Here is a 22,963-nt window from a genome sequence, read left to right on the forward strand (position 1 = left end):
ATGACTGCATTTGTTACAACAAAAACACCTCTTATAAAACAAAAGACACACCTCACCAAACACCAATTAGGAAATCATCTCATCCTGTCTACATATACTTTCTTTATTGACAGCAAAACTGCCATTACATCCCAGACAAAACACAGCTATTACTGTCAATCTCGGCTCCATGACAGGACGCAACATGTTTTTCTGGCAAAAGCCTCCAAACCCCATTTAATCGCTCACTTTAATGTCAAGCCACATACTTCAGACATACAAGCGTTGAGACATAAAAAATACAGCACTTTGATTTATCACAAACTTCATGCCAGCATTTAAGAGCACCTAAAGAGAAGGTTAGAAATAATAAATAATATTCAGATGAAAATAAAAGATAGAAATATTAGCATGATATCCAAAAAATAAATAAATAAATAAATAAATAAATGCATTGAATTTTGAACATTACAGTCCTTAAGTGTGTTATTTTTACTGCCACCATCAGTATTTTTTTTTTTGTAATTCAGGCCTGTCACAATAATCAATATATGGACTTATCGGAAAACACATGGACATGTCCTCAATCATTTTTGGTGATGCAGTCTATACAGTACATTACTCATACATAAAGACCAATTCTAGCAGCATTTCAGCTGATTGCGCACCCTCTCTATCTCTACTGAAGATGTCAGCGTCAGTATGGTTAAAAACACTACAGTATTTACTATAAACTACTACAGTATATTTTCATGTGGGTATCTGACAACTGAAAATAGATCTGGTAGCAGATATTGCAGCCTCTGCTACTTTTTACATTTTTACCATATTAACATTTATTATTATTTATTCAGGATTTGCGTTTTCTGACTCCAATGCCTGATTATTATCTTGTTAAAATGACTATAATTTATGTATGTATGCAAGTACATAGCTGACTTGTTTTCCCTGCCCCTGGCTAAGTTATGAACGGAGAGTTTGTTTTTTTATTTATTTATTTATTTTATTAATTTTTTTATATTCATTTATTATTTTTATTTTCTACTGCTGTACCCTTTGCGTATTTTGTATTTATATATTCTCTGTATTTTTGCCTAATATGTGTTACTTTTATCTATAATGTTATTATTCCTATCTTATCTGATTCATTATTTATATTTATATATATATATATATATATATATATATATATATATATATATATATATATATATATATATATATATATATATATATATAAATAATGAATCAGATAAGATAGGAATAATAACATATATATATATATATATATATATATATATATATATATATATATATATATATATATATATATATATAGTTGAAGTCTGAATATAGCCCCCCTTTGATTTTTTTATATATATTGATTTTATATATTATTGACCGTAATTGTTTTTAACCTCCAATAGAAAAGAAAAAATAAAGTAGTGACTGCAGGATGAAGGAAAGTAGTGGAGCAAAAGTACAGATACTGCACTAAAAATGTACTCAAGAGCACGTAAAAGTACACATTTTTTAAACTACTTAGTAAAATACAATTCCTGAGAAAAACTACTCAACTACAGTAATTTGAGGATTTGTAATTTGTTACTTCACACCACTGGACACTGGTAAGCATAATATAAATTTTTTTCATTATCTTGCACTCAACTTTTCAGTGTGTATTTCCCACAGGCTCATGTGACTGAGTGAAAATGGAAGGGTTTGTCATACCAGACGGCTTAACTGCAGGAATGTGAGGCTTGACTATATGATAAAGGGAATGAATGCTTATTATTCATTGTCTAAAGCATCATTTGAGTAAAAGCTTAAAGTCTGAAGTCATCATTTTAGTCTTTTTTTCTGGCGGATAAACCTCAAATCCCTTATTGCTTATTTCTAATCTCTTTGTATGGCAGACATGCTATTTATAAATACTGCATTATTTATATTGAAGGTCGTTTCTGTCACAGATTGCTTTTAAAATCTTTATTTCGATTATTTAATCAGTCTTTATCTCCCGAAGGAGAATTATTTCTTGGGCCATCGAGAGAGCAGAGTACATTTAGTCACAAGACAGCTATTAATAATATATAAACAAAGACATAATGCACTCCACCAAAACCAACACCTTCCCCACAAAAATAGAAAATAAACGAATACAAAAAATACAAAATAAGTAATACAAAAAAACAAATAAATAAAATGTATTAATAGGGTATATGCCGAGCTAGTGCTGTTCCCATGATGATAAACTTTTCCATTTTAAACGATGCCTTTTGCAGCATCGATGTTGTAATGTAGTTAAAATACAATCAGTTTACACCAACTCGCCCGTCAGAATCGGTAGGCTAGCGCAGAAGCTCCATTGAATATACTGTGGTAAAATAAATGCTCATTATATAAATACATGGCAGGGGAAAATGTAATTTAATGCAGGGCTTCTTGTACAATCTGAGTCCCACTTTATATTGGATATCACTCAGTCAGTGGAAATCGCTGATTTTTAAAGAAAACAGACCTTAAACGTGCCGTTTTTGCGATGGCAAACCGAAATTGCTTAACCCAGGTTACTGGCAAATTAAAAGTCCCATTAGCATGCTTCGGCATATACCCTATTAATACAAATAATTAAATATTAATTAATAAAAAAAATAAATACAAAAATAAAGTAAATACAAAAAATAAAAAATAAGTTAATTTCTACAATAAAGTGAATAGAATAAATGAGAAATAATTTCACTCAACTCATTCCGCTTTCAACATTTAAACCTCAATTTCTGACTTCATACCTTGTTATTCTGACATTAAAGCGCACAATTAGGAATTTACACCTCAAAATCTAGACACAATAAGGGTTGGGTTGATAGATGATGCCATCGTCTATCACTGATGGCCGACAGACATCACGAAGCCGAGTAGGCATTGCTATCCTCACCCTGCTCCTGTCACAGCAGCAACGAGCTCGCGAGCAGGTCCCATTTACACTAATACGTCTTAAGTTTCAAATGGCATTTTAGAATGAAAATGATCCACGTCTACACTGTCGTTTCACCTAACATTTCTGAACAGATCTCAGTCCAAACTATCCCACTGAAAACACACATCATGTGACCAAGCACATACAGGCATAAACAAGCACAAGTCATGCGCTGCAGCATACGTGCCCGTCTGAGGTCCAGCAGTCAGCGGGTACTTTGAGCACAAAACCCCAGAGAGCAGTGCACATCAGACAGTTTATCAAGGATGTACTGCTGGATGGCATCTCTCTATAGTTGTTAAACGTGATGTTAAATTCATCTGGTCTCTAACAACTCTTCGTTTTTTTTTAATCTATCAGGTTACGTGTCACAGCGTCAGCACACTGCTTTAATCTTTCACTTTCACGCTTGTACTTAGTCAGGGTTCAACGCCAAGGATTTTTTCTACTGGGCCGATCGGGCCAGTGGTTGAGATTTTTACTTGCCCTGCCAAAGTTTTCACTGGCCCAACCAAAAATAAAAAAAAGTTAGCCACATATTTTAAATAATGTGGTAAAATAATGTCTGTGAATGTAGAATTTAAACATTTTAAAAATGTTAATAAATGTACAATGAGCAAAACTCAAGATTTTATGCAAACAAAAGAGCAGTGTGGAAAATGTGCTGCTATTTTATTGCAATTCTAAATTATTTTTACAAAAAACTTTTATATAATTTTTTTTTTACATTTTTTAAAATTTTGTACCCATGTAATTTTCTTCTTCCAAGACTTTATAAACAGACATTTTCTTTTAACCTCATGGTTTGTTGTTGCCATGTTTTTGCTATAGTGATTGTTACCAGGTTACGAAAAAAAAAATAATAATGTGCTCATTTATCACTGATAGGGGCCAGTGACGATTCCGAGCGTCTTTTCACGCTCGACTTTATTGTTGAGCCCTGTTAGTAATCCTAGCTAAAACCTCAGATACTGTTGGTTTGTTTGCTATTGGTTGTGCACCTTTTTTACCAACCAAGTTTGTCGACGCCATTATAGCGACACAGATCACTCTGCCTATTCATGCCAGAGTCCCGTGGAAAAAGTGATGGACAGGTGGTCATTTGTGTGTAACTTATCTTTAATTATTAACAATTCGTTTAGGGGGAAAACAAAGACCATGTAGGTCAGGTAGTTGAAACACTAGGCTACAAATAATTAATTAGTTAAAAATGTATTAATTATTCATAAATAATTAATTTACTGTCGTGATGATGCTATCGTCCATTGGGATTTTTCACATTAAACATTGTACGAAGTAGGCATGGGACTATAACCATCTTTAAGGTAAACTGCGGTTTGGAAAAATCAATGTTTTAAAACAGTCAAAAATTTCTGCAATACCGTTCCTAAAGTATGTGTAAAAAATTTTTTATGTACGTTTTTTTATTATTTTTTTATTTTTTAGGACAATAATATGTCCAGCAGAAAAGACGATGTTTTAAATTGTAAATAAATCTGTTTTTGAAACAAATGATGACAGCAAAATTCAATAATTCATTTAGCCTGACACTTTTACTGCTCCAAAACATTTTAAATGTTTCTCAAAAATAAAATATACAATAATAATAATAATAATAATAATAATAATAATAATATACTGGGTTTAAATGTTTTTTTACCCAGACGTTTAAAAAGAATATAGTTTAGAGCAGTAATCACAATACCGTGAAACCGTGATATTTTTATCCAAGGTTATCATACCGTCAGAATCTTATACCGGCCCATGCCTAGTACGAAGCCAAACTGGTCAACATTGCCCAACCCTAGACCCGATTCTAACTTTCGTCTTTGAATTTACTTTCTGGGTTCCAAGTTACAACAGATTCACTCAACTTTTAAAGTAAAGTCAGCTTGCTGCTTTAAAGGCAACAGGTTTACTCACTTCTTTAAAATACATATGAAATAAAAACTAGTGATATTGATTTTGTTACCTCACATTGCAAGTTTTGTGGTTAGCAATTCATCTGTGCATGTCATTAAGACAAAAAAACTGTTTGCCCTTGTAATCTAAAATTGAGACCTGAAAAGGCACTTCCTGTATCTTTTCAGTTTAATTCACAGACATCTGTCTGAGGTTTTGGGCGGGGATAAAATACTTAACCACGCCCCTCCAGCTGTCAGTTTTGACAACAAACAGAAATGGTGAGCAGGAGGAGTCTGTTAGGTTTTCACTCCGAAACCCATTTCCCAATCTTTCTGAATGAAATGCCTACTTTACGACATCCAATCAGCTCGCAGTAAAAAAACAAGCCACACCCACTGTTTTCTCATTTAATATTCAGTTTCTCTAGGAACTGCGTCACAATTTGAAAAATGGTCTCAACTTCGGGTTCATGAGGACTTTAAAGTACACTAACTACTCTTACTACTACTACTTTTTTACAGTATACATACATTCCCACCCCTTGATTTGTACATATATGCTCCATATTTATAAATGAGAGGCCTGGAAACTTCACCATTTTCTTCTCTGGTGTTGGCTGAGTAACTTGAGTTATAAAGCTTGTGTGCTCTCTCAAAAGATCGGACGATTGCGATTCTTTTCCAGGGGAGCAGCATACTTTCTCCATTTAGCCAGCCAAGGAGCAGTTTATATTGGCAAGGACTGAGTCAGATTACACGACTGTGCCATACACGCAACATATATAACCCACCGCTCAACACATGCACACTCCACTTACTTTACTCGGCACAAAACAAAGGAAAAACTCTCCTTTCTTTCCTCCTAAGGGTCTCTTGCTTTCAATAGTTCATGAACAGACACACAACCACTGGCATGTTAAAGCAGATAGCATCAGTCATGCTGTGCAGGGAGTTGTCTGGACATCGTCCATCTGGAGTGAAGAACTGCCGAAAGATGAAGTCTTATCCCTGTGTTTGCGCACACACATACACCCAACGGTGAAAACTGTATGGAGTCAAATCCAATCACATACATTTGCCCTACAGTGAAATGTTGCGACGGAAATAAACTAAGTAAATAAAATCACAAATAGTAATAACAATAACAGTTTAAAAAATAAGTAATAAAAAAAAAAGTTTAGCATATTATTTCCTTACATTCATATAGCGCTTTTCTGGACACTCAAAGTGCTTTACACATTGGGGAGAATCTCCTCATCCACCACCAGTGTGCAGCATCCACCTGAATGACGTGACGGCAGCCATATTGTGCCAAACCACACACCAGCTGATTGGTGGAAAGGAGAGGAGTGATTGAGCCAATTATCAAATGGGGATGGTTAGGAGGCCAGTGCTCAATTTTGGCCAGGATGCCAGGGTTAAACCCCTCATGTCATCTGAAAGTTAGCGCTTACTGAGCAGTATAGTGTCCCCATCACTATACTGGGGTGTTAGGACCCACTCAGACCGCAGGTTGAGCACCGGTTGGACAGCTTTGAAACATTAGTTTTAATCTATTTTACTTGCTTTTAATATATATATATATTATTATATTATTATATTATAAATAATATTTATAAATAATGCATTGCATATAATATATATGTTATATACATGTTATGTATTTTATATTTATAAATATTATATATTATATTACACACACACATACATATATATATATACACACATACATATATATATACATATATATATACACACATACATATATACACACATACATATATATATACATATATATATATACATATATATATATATATATATATATATATATATATATATATACATATATATATATACATATATATATATACATATATATATATACATATATATATATATATATATATATATATATATATATATATATATATATATATATGTATATATATATATGTATATATATATATATATACAGTTGAAGTCAGAATTACTAGACACCCCCCCCCCCTTTATTTTTCGTCAATTTCTGTTTAATGCTGTGTTCACACCAGACGTGGATAAATCTTGCTATTCGTGCGTAAATAGATGCGTTTGATGATGAGTTTTGAGTTTACTCACTTCATTCGCGCGTCAAATTAACCGAGCAAAGATGCGGATACGCGTCATAGGCAGGGCTTCTGTCTGCCTGGTGACTGTAGCTTTGTATCTAAATGACTAACATGGATTTTATTGAGAGAATAGCTGTGTTTATGAAGGCTGAAAAACAGCGTTGATTCACTTGGAGCCGTGTCTGAGTCCACTTGATCCTTTCAGAGGTGCACCCAGCTCTGTGAGTTCCTCAACTCCTCCAGAAACTTAACCTGAATGATGGAGGCTTCTAGCGGTGCTTCCGACTGAGCCGAGCCCAGTTTGATTAACTGTTGTCCGGTGTCAGCTGGAGGATTTCGCCCCAGGACACTAACAACAGGCGCCACATCATAAGCACGGCCCTACAAGAGAAAGCTCCTGATTGGTTAATGCAGCATGGAGTTTAGATTTTCAAACTTGAGTGATGGGGCGAAGCAATGGCGCAGTAGGTAGTGCTGTCGCCTCACAGCAAGAAGAAGGTCGCTGGGTCGCTGGTTCGAACCTCGGCTCAGTTGGCGTTTCTGTGTGGAGTTTGCATGTTCTCCCTGCCTTCGCGTGGGTTTCCTCCGGGTTCCCCCATAGTCCAAAGACATGTGGTACCGGTGAATTGGGTAGGCTAAATTGTCCGTAGTTTATGAGTGTGGGTGTAAATCATGAGTCTGATTCCAGCAACGCTCCAGGGACAGACGAGTCTTCGCTGAGGCCATCTTCCAGCCTAAACCACGGCGAATGAAGCTCTGCACAAGACTTTTGGCCAGTGGAGAAATTAAAATGGTCGTGCCCAACTGAGTCTGGTTCTCTCAAGGTTTTTTTTTCTTCACTCCCATCAGGTGAAGTTTTTTTTCCCTCTCCGCTGTCGCCACTGCCTCGCATGGTTCAGGATTGGTAGAGCTACGAATCGATGAATTTGCTCTTCAGTGTTTGAACTCTCAGTAATGATTAAATCACACTGAACTGAGCTAAACTGAACTGAACTGAACTTAAACACTAAAACCTGAACCACACTGTTCCAGTTACTATGACCATTTATGTGAAGCTGCTTTGACACAATCTACATTGTAAAAGCGCTATACAAATAAAGCTGAATTGAATTGAATTGAATTAAATGTGTGTGTGGATGTTTCCTGGAGATGGGTTGCGGCTGGAAGGGCATCCGCTGCGTAAAAACTTGGTGGATAAGTTGGCGGTTCATTCCGCTGTGGCGACTAAGCCAACAAGAAACTGAATGAATGAATGAACTTGAGCGATTCGTGCGAAACGCTCAACTCGCGCTGCTTCATTCGTGCGAAATGCGACATTTGTGTGACCTCATTCGTGCATATTGCGCCGCAGGATGTCTATTTGCGTCTTTGCATTGACTTAACATGCAAATCACTCGCGCTTGATGCTTCTTCCACATCTGGTGTGAATGCATCATAACAGAGACACACATTTCTAAACGCAATAGTTTTAATAACTCATTTCTTTTACCTGATTTATGTTATCTTTGCCATGATGACAGTAAATAATATTTGACTAGATATTCATATTCACTAGTATAAACCTTAAAGTGACATTTAAAGGCTTAACTGGGTTAATCAGGTTAACTAGGCAGGTTTGGGTAATTAGGCAGGTTATTGTATAATGATGGTTTATTCTGTAGACTATCGGAAAAATATATAGCTTAAAGGGGCTAAAAATTCTGACCTTAAAATAGTTTTAAAAAAATTAAAAACTGCTTTTATTCTAGCTGAAATAAAACAAATAAGACTTTCCCCAGAAGAAAAAATATTATCAGACATACTGTGAAAATCTCCTTGCTCTGTCAAACATCATTTGGAAAATAATAAAAAATGAAAAGAAATAATCACGCACGCATGCACACACACACACAAACACACACACAAACACACACACAAAAACACACACAAACACACACAAACACACACACACACACACACACACACACACACAAACACACACAAACACACACAAACACACACACACACACGCACACACACACACACACACACACACACACACACACACGCACACACACACACACACACACACACGCACACACACACACGCACACACACACACGCACACACACACACGCACACACACACACGCACACACACACATCCCTACAAGCATGGCAGAAAAATACTCACAATCTTTTGAGGGAGAAAAGTCCATAAAAGGCTCCTGGCTCAATATGTGTGATTATGTTGTTCTTTATGTCTCTGGAATAGAAAAAAATAAAATAAATTTTAGATGGTGAACACAATCAAACACTTAAAAAAAAAAAGGCTTTGGGTTAATTTCAAACATGAGCAAAACTGCGCCAACCCATCCCCATAATAACAGGTTATTCAAAACTCAGAAAACACGCCGGTGGGGAAAAGGCGCAACTCTTTTGATGCTTTGACATGCTGAAGCGAAGGGCACACCATAATAAATCACTCTCGTTTCGCAGTGTAACATAACATGCGGATTGGAGACTTCAAGCGCTGTAATTCAATTTAAGTAATTCAATAATATCCTGATGTACTGCACTATATTATACATCAATTACAAAAAAAAAAAATCTGTCGTAGTATAATCTAAGAGTGACCACTGGAAAACGGCTGCAGCAAAAGCCCAATGCATAATTTAGGACCACCACTGGTGAATAAATGTGCAAAAAAAAAAAAAAATCCCAGAATGCAACAGAGAAAGGGCGGATGAGTTGAAAGGCTACCTGAGCCCACACCTGCGCTAGTCAGCTCGTCCTGATCAAAACGGGATCCTGACTAATCGCGAGCCGCTTTTGATGTCGAGCTGCTTGTGGTTTGAGGGTGGAATTGAGGATCACAAAACAGGGCAAAATAGAGACAGAGAGAGGTGGACTGAGGTCATGCCAATAGCCAGGTTTTCATTCTAACGTGAAGCAACTGTTTTCAAAGTTCACGAAATAGGAAGAAGAAAAAAATCCCAAAGTTTAATTTGGTATTTTTGATTAGGTTGATAGAGTCACTGAAAAAGCAAGCAAGGAAGGACAGAAAGAAGAAAGTTAGGATGAAAAGAAAGAAGGAAAAAAGAGAAGGATGGAAAGAAGGGTGGAAGAAAGGAGGACAGAAATAAACCCAAAAATGGTGGAGAGTTTGCAAAAAAGAAAGGAAGGAAGGACAGAAAAAAAGGAAAAAAAGGAAAGGAAGAAAAAAGGAAAATGGGACAGAAAGAAGGAAGGTAGGATGGAAAGAAAGAAGGAAAAAAGGATGGAAAGAAAGAAAGAAAGAAAGAAAGAAAGAAAGAAAGAAAGAAAGAAAGAAAGAAAGAAAGAAAGAAAGAAAGAAAAAGAAAGAAAGAAGAATGGAGGAAGAAAGAAAGGGTGGAAAGTTTGCAAAAAAGAAAGGAAGGTCGGAAGGGCAAAAAGAAGGAAGGAAGAACAGATAAAAGGAAAAAAGGAAAGAAGGACTGGAAGAAGGATGGAAAGAAGGAAGGTAGGACAGAAAGAAAGAAGGAAAATAAGGGAAGGAAGTAAGGATGGAAAGAAAAAAGAAGGAAGGACAATAGGAAGTACAAAAGGAAGGACAGACGGAAGGAAGAAAGGACTGAAGGAAGGCAGAAATAAACACAAAGGGAGGAAAGGAAGGTAGAGGGACAGAAAGAAGGACAAAAAAGATAAGAAGGAAGGAAAAAAGGACAGAAAGAAGGAAGGTAGGATGGAAAGAAAGAAGAAAAAAAGAAGGATGGAAAGATGGACAAAAAGAAGGACCGAATGAATGAAGGACGAAAGGAAAACAGAATAAAAACACAAAAAGGTGAAAAGTTTGCAAAAAAGGAAGGAAGTTAGGATGGACAAAAGGAAGGAAGGAAGGACAAAAGGAAGGAAGGAAGGAAGGAAGGAAGGAAGGAAAAATAAAAAAGGAAGGAAAGAAGGATGGAATAAAGAAAGGTAGGACAGAAAGAAAGAAGGGAAAATGGAAGGATAGAAGGACAAAAAGATGGAGGGAAGGAAGAAAAGACAAAAATAAACACAAAAAGGATGGAAAGTTCACAAAAATGATTTAAAAAATCCAAAATGCAAATAAGGTACTTTTCCATTGAGTTGTTGGAGTGGCTGAAGGAGGAAGTATGGAAGGAAGAAAGAACAGAAAGGAAGGAAGGACAGAAGAACAAAAAGAAGGAAGGATGGAAATAAATAAAGGAAAGAAGGAAGGACGGAAAGAAAGAAAGAAAGAAAAAGAAAGGAAACAAGGAAGGAATGACGGAAAGAAAGAAAGCAAAAAAATGCTTTTCCATTAAGTTGTCAGAGGGGCTGACTGTAGTATTGGTAACCTAGCAAACAACAGTAAATAATGCAAGCATAATAGACACATCTGATTGGTCACATGGCTGTAATGTTTGCTACAACAGAGTTTATTATCGCATGAGAAACATATGATGGAATGGAAATGCCAAATTTCAAATAAAAATCCTTTTATTATTTCGCAAAAATGCTCGAGGGGATTTGGAAGCAGGCTTTTTTGCCTTGATTTGGTAATGATACATCAACAACAGCAGATAATAATCTTTACATGCAAATTTATTAAAATAAAAAAAAATAAAAATCACAGTAACTTTTTGGTCACCCTGCAGAAAGTCGGTCGAAAAAGTTTGGAAGACCTTTGAAATGTGCAAAACAATATTTCAAATAGGTGTGAAAACTATTTCTGAGGCTGATAGTGAGAAAGTACATGAATAGCACATGAGAAAGCCTCTTCTTCCGGTGTGAAATGTTTGTAGAGAGAAGAGCTGGTGGAGCTGTGGGTCACAGTGGGCAGATCTCTGGAGTGGAAAGACAAACACGCGTCTCTGTAGCTCTGCGCATAACCTTTGCACAAGAGCTGGGGGTCTGAGGGGAAAAAGGGGGAAAACAGCACATTCAAAAAGATCTCAGTGCTCTTAAGAAACTTCAAGACAGACCATCAAATGTGGCATTTTCATAAGTTGTGTTGTCAAATTTCAGTATTAATATTCCGGCACAGTGACACAGTGGCTTAGTGGTTAGCACTGTCAACTCACAGCAAAAAGATCAGTGGTTCGAGTGCCGGCTGGGTTAGTTGGACATTGAGAAGCTCCTCCCCTTTAAAAAAAACAGCCAATAGTATTTCGTATTTACAGCCAACAGCGTTTTTCGAGTGGTTGAGATCAAGCACAGCAAATGAAAAGCAAATGAAGTATGCGGTGACGTGGAAAAAAAAAAGGTTGATATATTTAGGTGAAAGTGACAAACTGCAAGCTTTATATCAGGTTTATATTTTCCAAACACAAATTTTCCCAGTGTTTTGGAGCACACTAGCTAATAGGTTTCTTTAAATCTAACATCTAAAGTTTATTTGAATTTCACATGACTTTTAAACCAAATTCTAAAATGAACTGGGAGCCAATGGAGCGAGGCTAAATTTGGAGTAACGCGATCATATTTCTTTGCCCCAGACAGCAGCCTTGCTGCAGCATTTTGTACCAACTATTGGTGATTGAGGAAGACCTGATATAATGTTTTACAGTAATCTAAGATGAAGTACTGAAACATGAGTTCTGCAGGAGTGCCATAGGACGTAATGAAGACCACAACTCCCATGATTCCAAACTCAGTCACTGCATCATCAAAATACACCTTTGTTTGTTGTGACTACACACCCTCTAGAGGCCAAAAAACACACTGTGCTCTTAAAGGTGCCGTGAAGTGCAATTTTGGAGAGAAATGTTCAATATATAGGAGAAAAAAGCCACAAATAAAAACAAAATATTGCAATTTTGAGGAAAAAAAAAGTCGATTTCTATGACAAAAAGCCACAAATAAAACCAAATAGTTGCAAATGTCGAGGAGAAAAGTCCAATTTCTAAATAAAATAGGCACAAGTTAAAGCAAATAGTTGCAATTTTAAGAAGAAAAGTCTAATTCTGAGAATAAAAGCCACAAATAAAACCAAATAGTTGCAAATGTCGAGGTGATAAGTCCAATTTCTAAATAAAATAGGCACAAGTTAAAGCAAATAGTTGCAATTTTAAGAAGAAAAGTCTAATTCTGAGAATAAAAGCCACAAATAAAGCAAAATAGTTGCAGTTTTAAGGGGAAAAAATCCAAATCTGAGACAAAAAAAATGTCATAAATAAGAAAAAATACTTACAATTTTGAGGAGAAAAATGCAATTCTGAGAAAATGTCACAAAAAAAAATATTCGATGTTTAATGCAATCACAACATAGAAATGAAGAGAGGGTGGGACATCCCCTTTCAAAAAACACCAACAGTATTTCATGTTTATAGCCAATAGCGTTTTTCGAGTGCTTGAGCTCAAGCACAGCAAATGAAAAGCAAACAAGAAGCGTCTTGAAGGGGGCGGGGCATGTCAGACACTAGAAAGTATTTGATTGGTCAGGAGATTTGGTGAGAAACTGAAGTATGCGGTGACGTAGGGAAAAAAAGGTTGATATATTTAGGCGGAAGTGACGAACTGCAAGCTTTGGATGTTTATATCAGGTTTAAATTATTTTCTAAACACAATTTTTTTTTACTGATTAGGAGCACACTAGTTACCAGATATCCTTAAAAATAATATCTAAAAATTTGTATTTTAATTTCAAGGGACCTTTCACTGCATGAGTCATGCAAGAAAATTGCTTTCACCAATTCTTCAAGAATGCACATATACATTTCAAACACAGAGACAAAGAGTCAGTGCAGAGAATATAAAGTGTGAATCAGACTGCTGACATCTCTGGCTTCAACTCCAGTCATTAGAATGACAAAAGCAGCGCTCTGCTCTGCGCTGAAGGGATCGTGGCGAGAGAGAAGCATGAAAACCGAAAAGCCAGAGAAGGCACACAGGGAGCAGCACTGGAAGGTAACTGTGCCATCAGCTGAAAAGCCCAGACGCAGAAAAACCCGTCAAGAGACTGCAAGATGAATTCCTCGGGCTTTCAAAGCATGCGAAGATCAAAGATGTTTACACTTCCAATGTGTTATAAAGACAAGGGTTTAGCTCTTTATCCCCTCAACTGTATCGTTTTCCCCCAACATAAGAAGAGGCAAGAATTCCCTGGCATTATACACAGAATTATGCACAGATTGAGTCTTAGCAACTGGCTGAAACGCTCCAGTTGTTAGCTTTCAGTTCTTCGAACATTACTCAAGACGACAAGCTCTACTAGTTGCTGGAACGCAGGGTTCAACTACAATCACAACTGTAACCCACATCAATTTCTTTTGCATTCATGCAAAACGCAAGCCGAGCGTCCATTTGTTTCTTTGTTGGCTGAGATGATTCCCAGATCACTTGTAGGAGAGAGCAGGACTCGGGAAACTGAAATGAGGGCCGAGCTGACTTCTACCTATAGTGGTATGACTTGTACATTATAAAACGAGTTTTATACGAATGGCGACAGTGGTTAGATGGTCATGGTGCTTATGAAACTGTAGTAAAAAAATATAGATTTAATGCAACGTTTCGAGTGTGAAGTGAAAAAAGCAGGTCAAAAGTTTTTAGCTTGTTTCATCAACTAATATTAATATTAATAAAAATACATACACACACACACATTTATACAGCAGTTCTGTCTGGTTCTTGAATCTGATTGGCTGATAGCCGTGCGATATTCTCTCAGTAAAAGCACTCGCCCAGCCTCTTAACCCTTCACCCTTGTGTATTACTCTACACACATACAGCAACAAGCTGAGGACACTCTACAATTTGACAAATATTGCTGCGGTTGGACAATAATGTACTTTTGGGGCTTTTTTAGTTGAGAATGTAGTTGTGCAGATTGCAACAATTTATTTTATTTATAAGGATAGTGCCTATATTAAATATTTTTAATTTCTGAGAGACAGCCATTGGCCTGTCTTTGAGCAAAGATGGTTGATGATGTTCATCCTCAAGATGACCTAAGTGACCGCATAATAAGCCCTAAGAGAAAATCAGCGTCATTTCAAACTACAGCTGATCAAATCATTAATAACAGGTGAATGATCTCTCTGCTTTGTGTGTTGTAGTGCTGTATTTATACCATAGTAAGATTGTGATCTCCCGATTGCAACAAACAAATACTGGGAAATCTCTGTAGACTGATGGCATTTCAGCCTTTTAATCTTAAAATGTGATTTTTTTTTTTATTGCGCGATGAGTCGATTAATGGAGATGATTAACACCGATAACGGCCCATATATTTTAATATATATATATATATATATATATATATATATATATATATATATATATTAAAGGGTCACAAAACACCAAAACACATTTTTTGAGCTGTTGACAGTCGTATATGTGTCCCACACTGCTAAAAACACTATTAAGTCACCTATATTTCACTAAAAAGTGTAAATTGGTTGTTTTTGCGTTATTTCAAGCAAATTCGTATTTCCGGTTTGAAACGAATTTTTGAAGCTGTGTCACGGTCATGGCAAATAATTCGACTACAGATGTCCATGTAAACACCGTCACTTTGTCCCCTGTGTGTGTGTGTGTGTGTGGTTGTGTGTTTTGACTCTGAAAGTCAGCGCGCCCAAATAGACACTCCCACACTATGCCTCTTTTCTTCCTCCGACACTCCCCCTAAACAAAGCTGGACACGCCCACTTTTCTGACTTTTTCCAAAGTAGAGGTGTGAAAACACCCTGCTGAAATGAGGGGGTTTTATGGCCCTTTAAAATACATATATAGTATAATATATATAAAATTAAACAATAATAATAATGCATAAATAAAGCATACACTCAATGAGCAACAGAATAATAATACCGGAAAAATAATAAAAAGGGCAGGTAGCAAGCATATTAAGTTGTTCAACCAAGCGGAACAAAATATAGAATTGATCAGCTTTAAGATATCAGGCTAACTTTGTTTGTGGGGTGATAATGATAACATTAAAATTCCCATTTGTTGGCCGATATCAATATGGGCGCCAATTTATCATGCATTCTTATTTTCTGTAACGAATTTCGCACAAAAGCCTTTACGTGTGAGCCCAACACTATTTGTCTACTTCATTGTTTTCCGATTTAAACCCACTGGTGCATCTTAAAAGCACTGGCAAACAAATCAATGGATTTAATAAAACCTTCTACAACAAGCGTATTGTATCAGCCCTTTTATTCTGCAACTCTTTGAGAGAAACCGGTTATGTGATACGTCGTGAACGCATCTCTCCGTCAGTGGCAGTTGCAGGAAAATCTGGGTCATGTATAGTCAAGCAAGCAGCACAGGAGAAAGTGCACATATAAATGGCACTGCTAAGTTTGGCATTTCAATGTACAGCCTCTAAATTTAGCCTTGGGGTCCAGCGTTTGACCAGCACTGCTACGGTGAGTGACAGCGAGTCCCTAATGGAAGTACAGAGCGGTAAACCAATGCCCGGACCAGACAATTGTGCTCCCCGAAGGCAACAGCTATAATTAACTTTTACTTGACCAGTCCTCTGAGCATGAGCTCCTGCAACACAAAAATCAGGCTCTCTTTTCTGAGTGACAACATTAGCACACTGTCCACTTCAGAATAATTTGGTATCATCACAGATATGTCCCATGAGACAAGACTGGGTTCACAAGAATGAGCCGAGATTTTTACGTTATGAATTTTAAAAATTCAAAGTAATAATATTAAAAGCTAAAAATAATAATATAAAAAACAATAAATTAATAAAAATATAAAAGAAATTTAATTAAAAATTAAATTAAATATAAAAAATAAAATTTAAATAAAATTAAAAAAATACTAAATATAAAATTTTAATAAAATAAAAAAATTTAATTAAATTAAAATTTTATTTAAAATTAAATTACATTTTATTTAATTAATTTTAAATATAATTCTTATATATATATATATATATATATATATATATATATATATATATATATATATATATATATATATATATGTATATACAGTTGAAGTCAGAATTATATGTTATTATGTAACAATTCTGACTTCAACTGTATATATATATATATATATATATATATATATATATATATATATATATATATATATATATATATATATATATATAGGAGAAAAAAATGGATGCAAAAAAATTTAAATGCAGGTGTATTTTAAAATCAACTTGTACTTTTAATTAAAACTTCTATTTTAATAAATTATACGCAGCAATAAACATGTAAATATTTCCCACAAACTCAACTGACAGACAGGCAAAAATGCTAAATAGTATAAATAAAAATAAACACCATAAATATATGCATAAAAAGTGCAATCAATAACCACAATTGCAGTGGTGCTCTCGTGAAACTCAAAACATTAAATCTTAGTTATTGGCTAATAACACATTAAAATAAAATGCCATAATTGTTTTATTAAGTAGTCACTAACTTATACAATTTAATGCTTTATTACCTCTACCATAAAATTAAAATGATTATAATAAAGACATTTAAATTACAAAAGGAGGATGATGTTAATGCATTTTGTTTATTCTGATCATACATGTATTCAATAAAGCAATACACTCAGTATTATTTTGGTTATTATAGCAGTTAAAGTAATCTTACATTGTGAAACCGGGGGCTGGGTGGTTACAGAGTGCGCGCGACGTGTCTGAAGAGCAAGAAGGGACACGGTAGTGGGGGAGGGGTGTATTTGAGGACCGGGAGGCAGACGCAAGACTTTGCAGGCACCCAGAAGTCTCTATGCATCTGCGAGAGACTCCCGGAACTTCCGAGAGACTTGGGATGTCTGTCAACAGTACCAAGCCGACCAATCACAGAGCTTGCGCTATGCATCCTTGCGACAGGTTCTTGACAGGTGTCTATAAGCTGACATACGAGCGATCCACTGATGAATCACGTCTTTAAAATGCTTCAGTTTCCTGGTATCTGTGTTTACACTCAGTAAACAGTGGTGAGATCAGTGAATGAAACTGATGACTTTCATGGCCAATCACAGTCATTTCTGTTGAGCATGTAAACACAATGGCAAATCAGCACTGTTTAAGAACGTGCTCAACAGCGCTTAAATGTTATCAGGAAATGGATGTTTTTCATGAAACATTTCCTTATCGATTGCTACCGAATTCCAGTATCATGACAGCCCTACTATATTGTGCAACAGCACATGATCAGTGGCAGATCTATGGCTTTTTAACTATTGAATAATCAAACCCATATGTGAGTGAGCAGGAAAGCAAGCCAGAACAAAGCCACAAAGCATGAATCCCTTATTGTAGTGCACTTTAAACACATCCCATAATGATCAAGTGTTCGGTCAGCAGGCCGAGAGAATGTGGTCTTTTGTGACTGTGAGAATGCATTGACCACTTGAGAGTTTTCATACAAAAGCAAACCGATCAAACACCAAATAACACGTCTAACTACCTCTGGAAGGGTTTAAAAGTGGACGAGGTCAAAATGTTTTAGACTAGTTTAACACTATTTAGTGATGTCTACTTGTGATTGTCAACAATGCATCATAACACAGGTATAAACACTGGTGTAAAGTAACAGATTACAAATACTTGAGTTAATGTAACTGAGTAGGTTTTCCCAGGAATTGAGTATATTTCGGTACTCCACTATTTTCCTTCAACCTGCAGTCACTACTATTTTTTCCTTGTCTGGGCATTGGCTGAGTAGAAAAGTCCAGTGATTCCGGTCCAATCAAATCACACCAAGAAATTAAATTAAACTGAACAGCCTGAATACATGGGTGCTGCTTTATAAATACAGCAAAAGCACTAAAAGTGTCCCAGAAGATGTCCAAAATCAAAACATGCAATGATCCAGAGACTGTTTAGACTGCATGTCAATGATGTATAATGACTGAAATTGTCAAATAATCTTAATCAATAACTAAATCCACTACAGAATAGTATTGTCACAATACTGGAATCCAATACTAATGGGTACTGAACTTTTACAAATGTTAATTTCTCGCTAACATACGCAGGTCATGTGTGTTCCAAACCGTGGGTTGTGATCCGCTGTGCATCAAATGCATCCTTTGACTATTTTTTCTTGCAATTTTACCAAGATCCTGCCCTCTTATTTCAGCATGCTCTAATAGTAAAAGTGACTTCTGAGGAAAGTTCTCAGACAAAACTGAAAGAAAAGTGGTTCCACTTTATATTAAATGTCCTTAACTACTATGTACTTACATAAAATACACTGTACTTACTGTGTTTATAATGTATTTGAGAACACTTGTGGTGCTTTTTGAGTTGGGATAGAGGTTGGGTTATGGACAGGTTTGGTGGCATGGGTAGGTTTAAGGGTGGGTTAAGGTGTAAGGGATGATCAACAGTGTATTTACAAATGTAATTACAGAAGTTAATTACAGATGCAATTACATACATGTATTTAACCAAGCATAAGTACACAGTAAATACATGTATTTACACAATAAGTACATTGTAACAAACTATTAATTCCTGTGTAAGTACATATTAGTTAAGGCCACTTAATATAAAGTGAGACCGAAAATATTTGTAAATGTGTACATCTAATTACATCTAGAACAAATAAACAGAGAGGAAAAGTAGCACGGTTTGAACTTACAGTCGCTCCAGTGATGATAAACCAACAAAAGAGCCATTCAGAAGTTCCTGGATTTTGTTGTTGCTCAAGATCCTGTGGAGAAAACAAAAAACAGATCAGGTAATGACAGACAAACAAATCTTGAACTTCAAGAGCAAATATGATCTATTGTGAATGAAAAGAAAAAAAAAATGACAACATCAAAATATGGACTCAAAAGAATATTTTGACAATTGTTTGATATACAGTGCTCAACATTAATGAGTACACCCATTTTTGAAAATAAAAACATGACGTTTCTCAGTGAATGTAGCTCATATATTTTGGTGTATTTGAACAAAACAGATTTATTAAACGAATATATTAAAAAAATCAAATATATTAAATAAATAAAATAATATTTTAGGTCGGCGCCAATTGCCTAGTGGTTAGTGCGTCGACTATTGAGTCAATCTAGGGCCATAGAAACTTGCAAAATAAAAGAAAGTTTTGCAAACAAAAAATAAAGTCTTGAGCAAGAAATGAATAAATAAATAAATGCAAATCTTTATAAATCGCAAAGCGAAAATAAATTTTAGAGAAATTAAATTAAATTTTCCTAACAAAAATAAAGAACTGCAAAGGGAAAAGTTTTGAGAAATGAAAATGAAATTTGCATTGTAATCTTACATAGTAACAACAAAAACTAGTTAATTTGATTTTTTATTTATTTTTTTGCATATATGGATTTCTTAGCTATCAACATCCCGTGAACAGCAACAGCAGCTTTAGAAATATGTTTTCGGAGAATAATGGTGACGTGTTCAATACTTATTTTCCCCGCTGTATATTAAATCAACTGTAAAAAAAAACACTGTATTGTCTACACTGCATAAATAATTAAATACAATTACTCTGTTAAATCTAAACTTTTTGTTTATTTCTTGGTTCAAATTCGCTTGTTATCGTAATCATGAGTCTTAAAAATACATCCAAATGCAAATCATTCACTCTATTAGGATTAAACTGCAGGGCTCGAAACTGCGACCGTTTGGTTGCATATGCGCCCGAAATATTTCTATGTGACCTCAAAATATATTTGGGAGCATTTGTGCACATGCATGAAATTGTTGCTGTGCGATCCATTTTCACTGCAAAATGTTAACCGCATGCAGGTATTTAGGAGAAATTCACGCAGAATGCATCTTATAAAAAAGGGTTCCATTATAGCTGCCCTTTAAACAGGTCTGTTAAATGGAAACGAGCAAACATCCTGCACCGAACGCACTGCTGAATCATATTTGTTTGTGTTTTCCAGAGCCAAAACACTAGCGGAAGCATCTTGCGCACGTCTCCTCCATTTTGTGTAATTCAGCAGTAAACAGGGATGTTCATTCCAGAGGAATCACCACAACGGTTTGTGGTTGTCTGTTTTAGGGACGGTCGTATAGCGGATGCGGTCGCAACCCTTTATCCGCAGGTCCCAGCCAGACTGTTATTATTATGGGCTGCCGAGGGGTGACTTTATTACAAGCTTGGCCTACTGCGACAGCCTACATATTTTTCTGGCTTTGAGAACACAAACATCCCCATCCGCTTCTCACTCGAACAGATCGGTGGATTTCCAGATGTGCGAAGCATTAAGGAAGAGGGACATCAAGTGTCTCGCAGCACTGAGAGGATATATGTGCATAACGAAAAAGTCATGCAATCAAAACAAATACGATTTATGCTCTTAATAAATTTATGGTGCCAGATTCAGTGCATGTACTTTCAAGGAATACATTAATTTGTCCTGAACTGTAATCACTTTCTAAACTCCTGAAATCAACTTTTATTTTTGCTGATGTAATCAAAGCCGTTCATTGCCAAAAATGTAAAATAAATAAAAATAAAATGCTTTTATTTTTAACTTAGCGGTGGTCTTATTTCTAGTCCAAATATCGAAAAATTTGTCTATTTTTCTATAAGCAAGTTTGTTTGATTATTTATTGTCACATCAGAAACTTAGGGCTTTTTCATGGCAAGATCAATATAAAAGCATAATAACTTCATAATTAAATAAGAAATGATATTAAATATACTGACAAAAATAAATCATAAAAATATTATTAAAAAAAAAAATAAGAAAAACGTTGAAATAAAAAAAGTCACGACATCTTATGTTTGTATATCTTTGTGTATAAATGTGGTATTTTATCTTTGTTTATATACTTATTTAGTGTATAATTATGTTTCCCGAATAATTTTTTGTTTGGTGAATTGTATCAATGCGTACATCTATATGTATCCGTATTATGTATGTTTTAATGTCTGACCTAAGATGAACCTAATAAAAAAAAAAAAGTCACGACAACATATATTTTTACATTAAATTAATTTATAAAGTTTATCAGGTTTCAACTTATTCTTGAAGTTAAAACATTAAGTTAATTAAAGTCAGCTTAAATAATGCAAGTTAAAATGACGTGTTAAGTTAAAATAGTTCAACTTAATTTAAGAGAGCAACACATTTTAATAGTATACCTAACTAATTAAATAAATAAATGATTAATTATTAAATAAAATTTAAATGTTTAATAAAAAATATACATTTTTTATACTTCTCCTACTGCAGCAGATTTAGTTTTTACTGTTGATATTTGGCGCCAGTTAATCAAGGAAGTGACAATTTTGTTCGCTTTGACTTGGTGGATTGAAAAGCTTCCTTATTCGCACGCCTAATCCAGTTTTGCGCATGAATTTGCATTTTTAGATGGAAACATAGCTAGTGACATCACGTCATATATTTTAATAAGCCTTTTATATGCAATCAAGTGATTCTTGTGTATGAAGGATTTTGACTTAAAAACTTGTATAATCTATTATTTTCTAAAGTTTTTAAAGTGTCACAAACTTTACAATGTAAACCTAAACATTGCTAATAATACTTTTTTGGGAGGCATTTTTCAAGCAAAACAGTACTTGACTGTACCATTTTAAAAATAATAATAATTTCAATGTTGCTCATCACATACATTTGCTTAATTGAATTTAAATGTTAGTTTTCAGATTAATTTAAAATCTAGCTTGGCTTTTGATAAACAAAGACGGTTCATCTCTCCACTGAATATTCAGTCTGACAACATGGATGAAAAGGAAAACTCTTTAAGACCACAGTCTTAATTAAAACAGACATCTTACATATTGCACATATGAGGAGTCTTATGTAACTGCACGATATCTAAAGATTCTGTCAGATTTGCTTTCCCTCAGTCTGCAATTACGGTTCTATTTGTTTACATTTTGATTCTGGGGAACTTTAATTGAAGCTTTCGAAGGCCGATCCTTGTCAAGAGATGAAAGAAAGAGAAAAGCCTGAGAACATGCTGCAGTTTGTATGGATAAACATGCACACGCTGCCTTCTGACTCTTATCTGTCAAGATCAATTATAGAGACATGCTGATTTTCATGAGTAGTGATTGCTGAGTGAATCCCCTCCCTCATGTT

At 35.2% G+C, this 22,963-nt stretch overlaps 1 protein-coding gene across 2 annotated transcripts in view; it reads right to left on the reverse strand.

Annotated features, from left to right (window-relative positions):
- adgra3 (adhesion G protein-coupled receptor A3) overlaps positions 1–22,963 on the reverse strand; it is a 67,544-nt gene that overhangs the window by 30,195 nt on the left and 14,386 nt on the right. For both annotated transcript variants that reach the window (XR_012382249.1, NM_001302224.1), the window contains exons 2-3: positions 19,516–19,587; positions 9,144–9,215 (exon numbers count right to left, since the gene is read on the reverse strand). Coding sequence is in view for 1 of the 2 variants with exons in the window: in NM_001302224.1 (NP_001289153.1) it covers positions 9,144–9,215; positions 19,516–19,587 (144 nt within the window). In the remaining variant the exon portion in view is untranslated. The remainder of the gene's footprint in view (positions 1–9,143; positions 9,216–19,515; positions 19,588–22,963) is intronic.

The sequence above is a fragment of the Danio rerio genome, chromosome 7, assembly GCF_049306965.1.
Source record: "Danio rerio strain Tuebingen ecotype United States chromosome 7, GRCz12tu, whole genome shotgun sequence".
Lineage (NCBI taxonomy): Eukaryota > Metazoa > Chordata > Actinopteri > Cypriniformes > Danionidae > Danio > Danio rerio.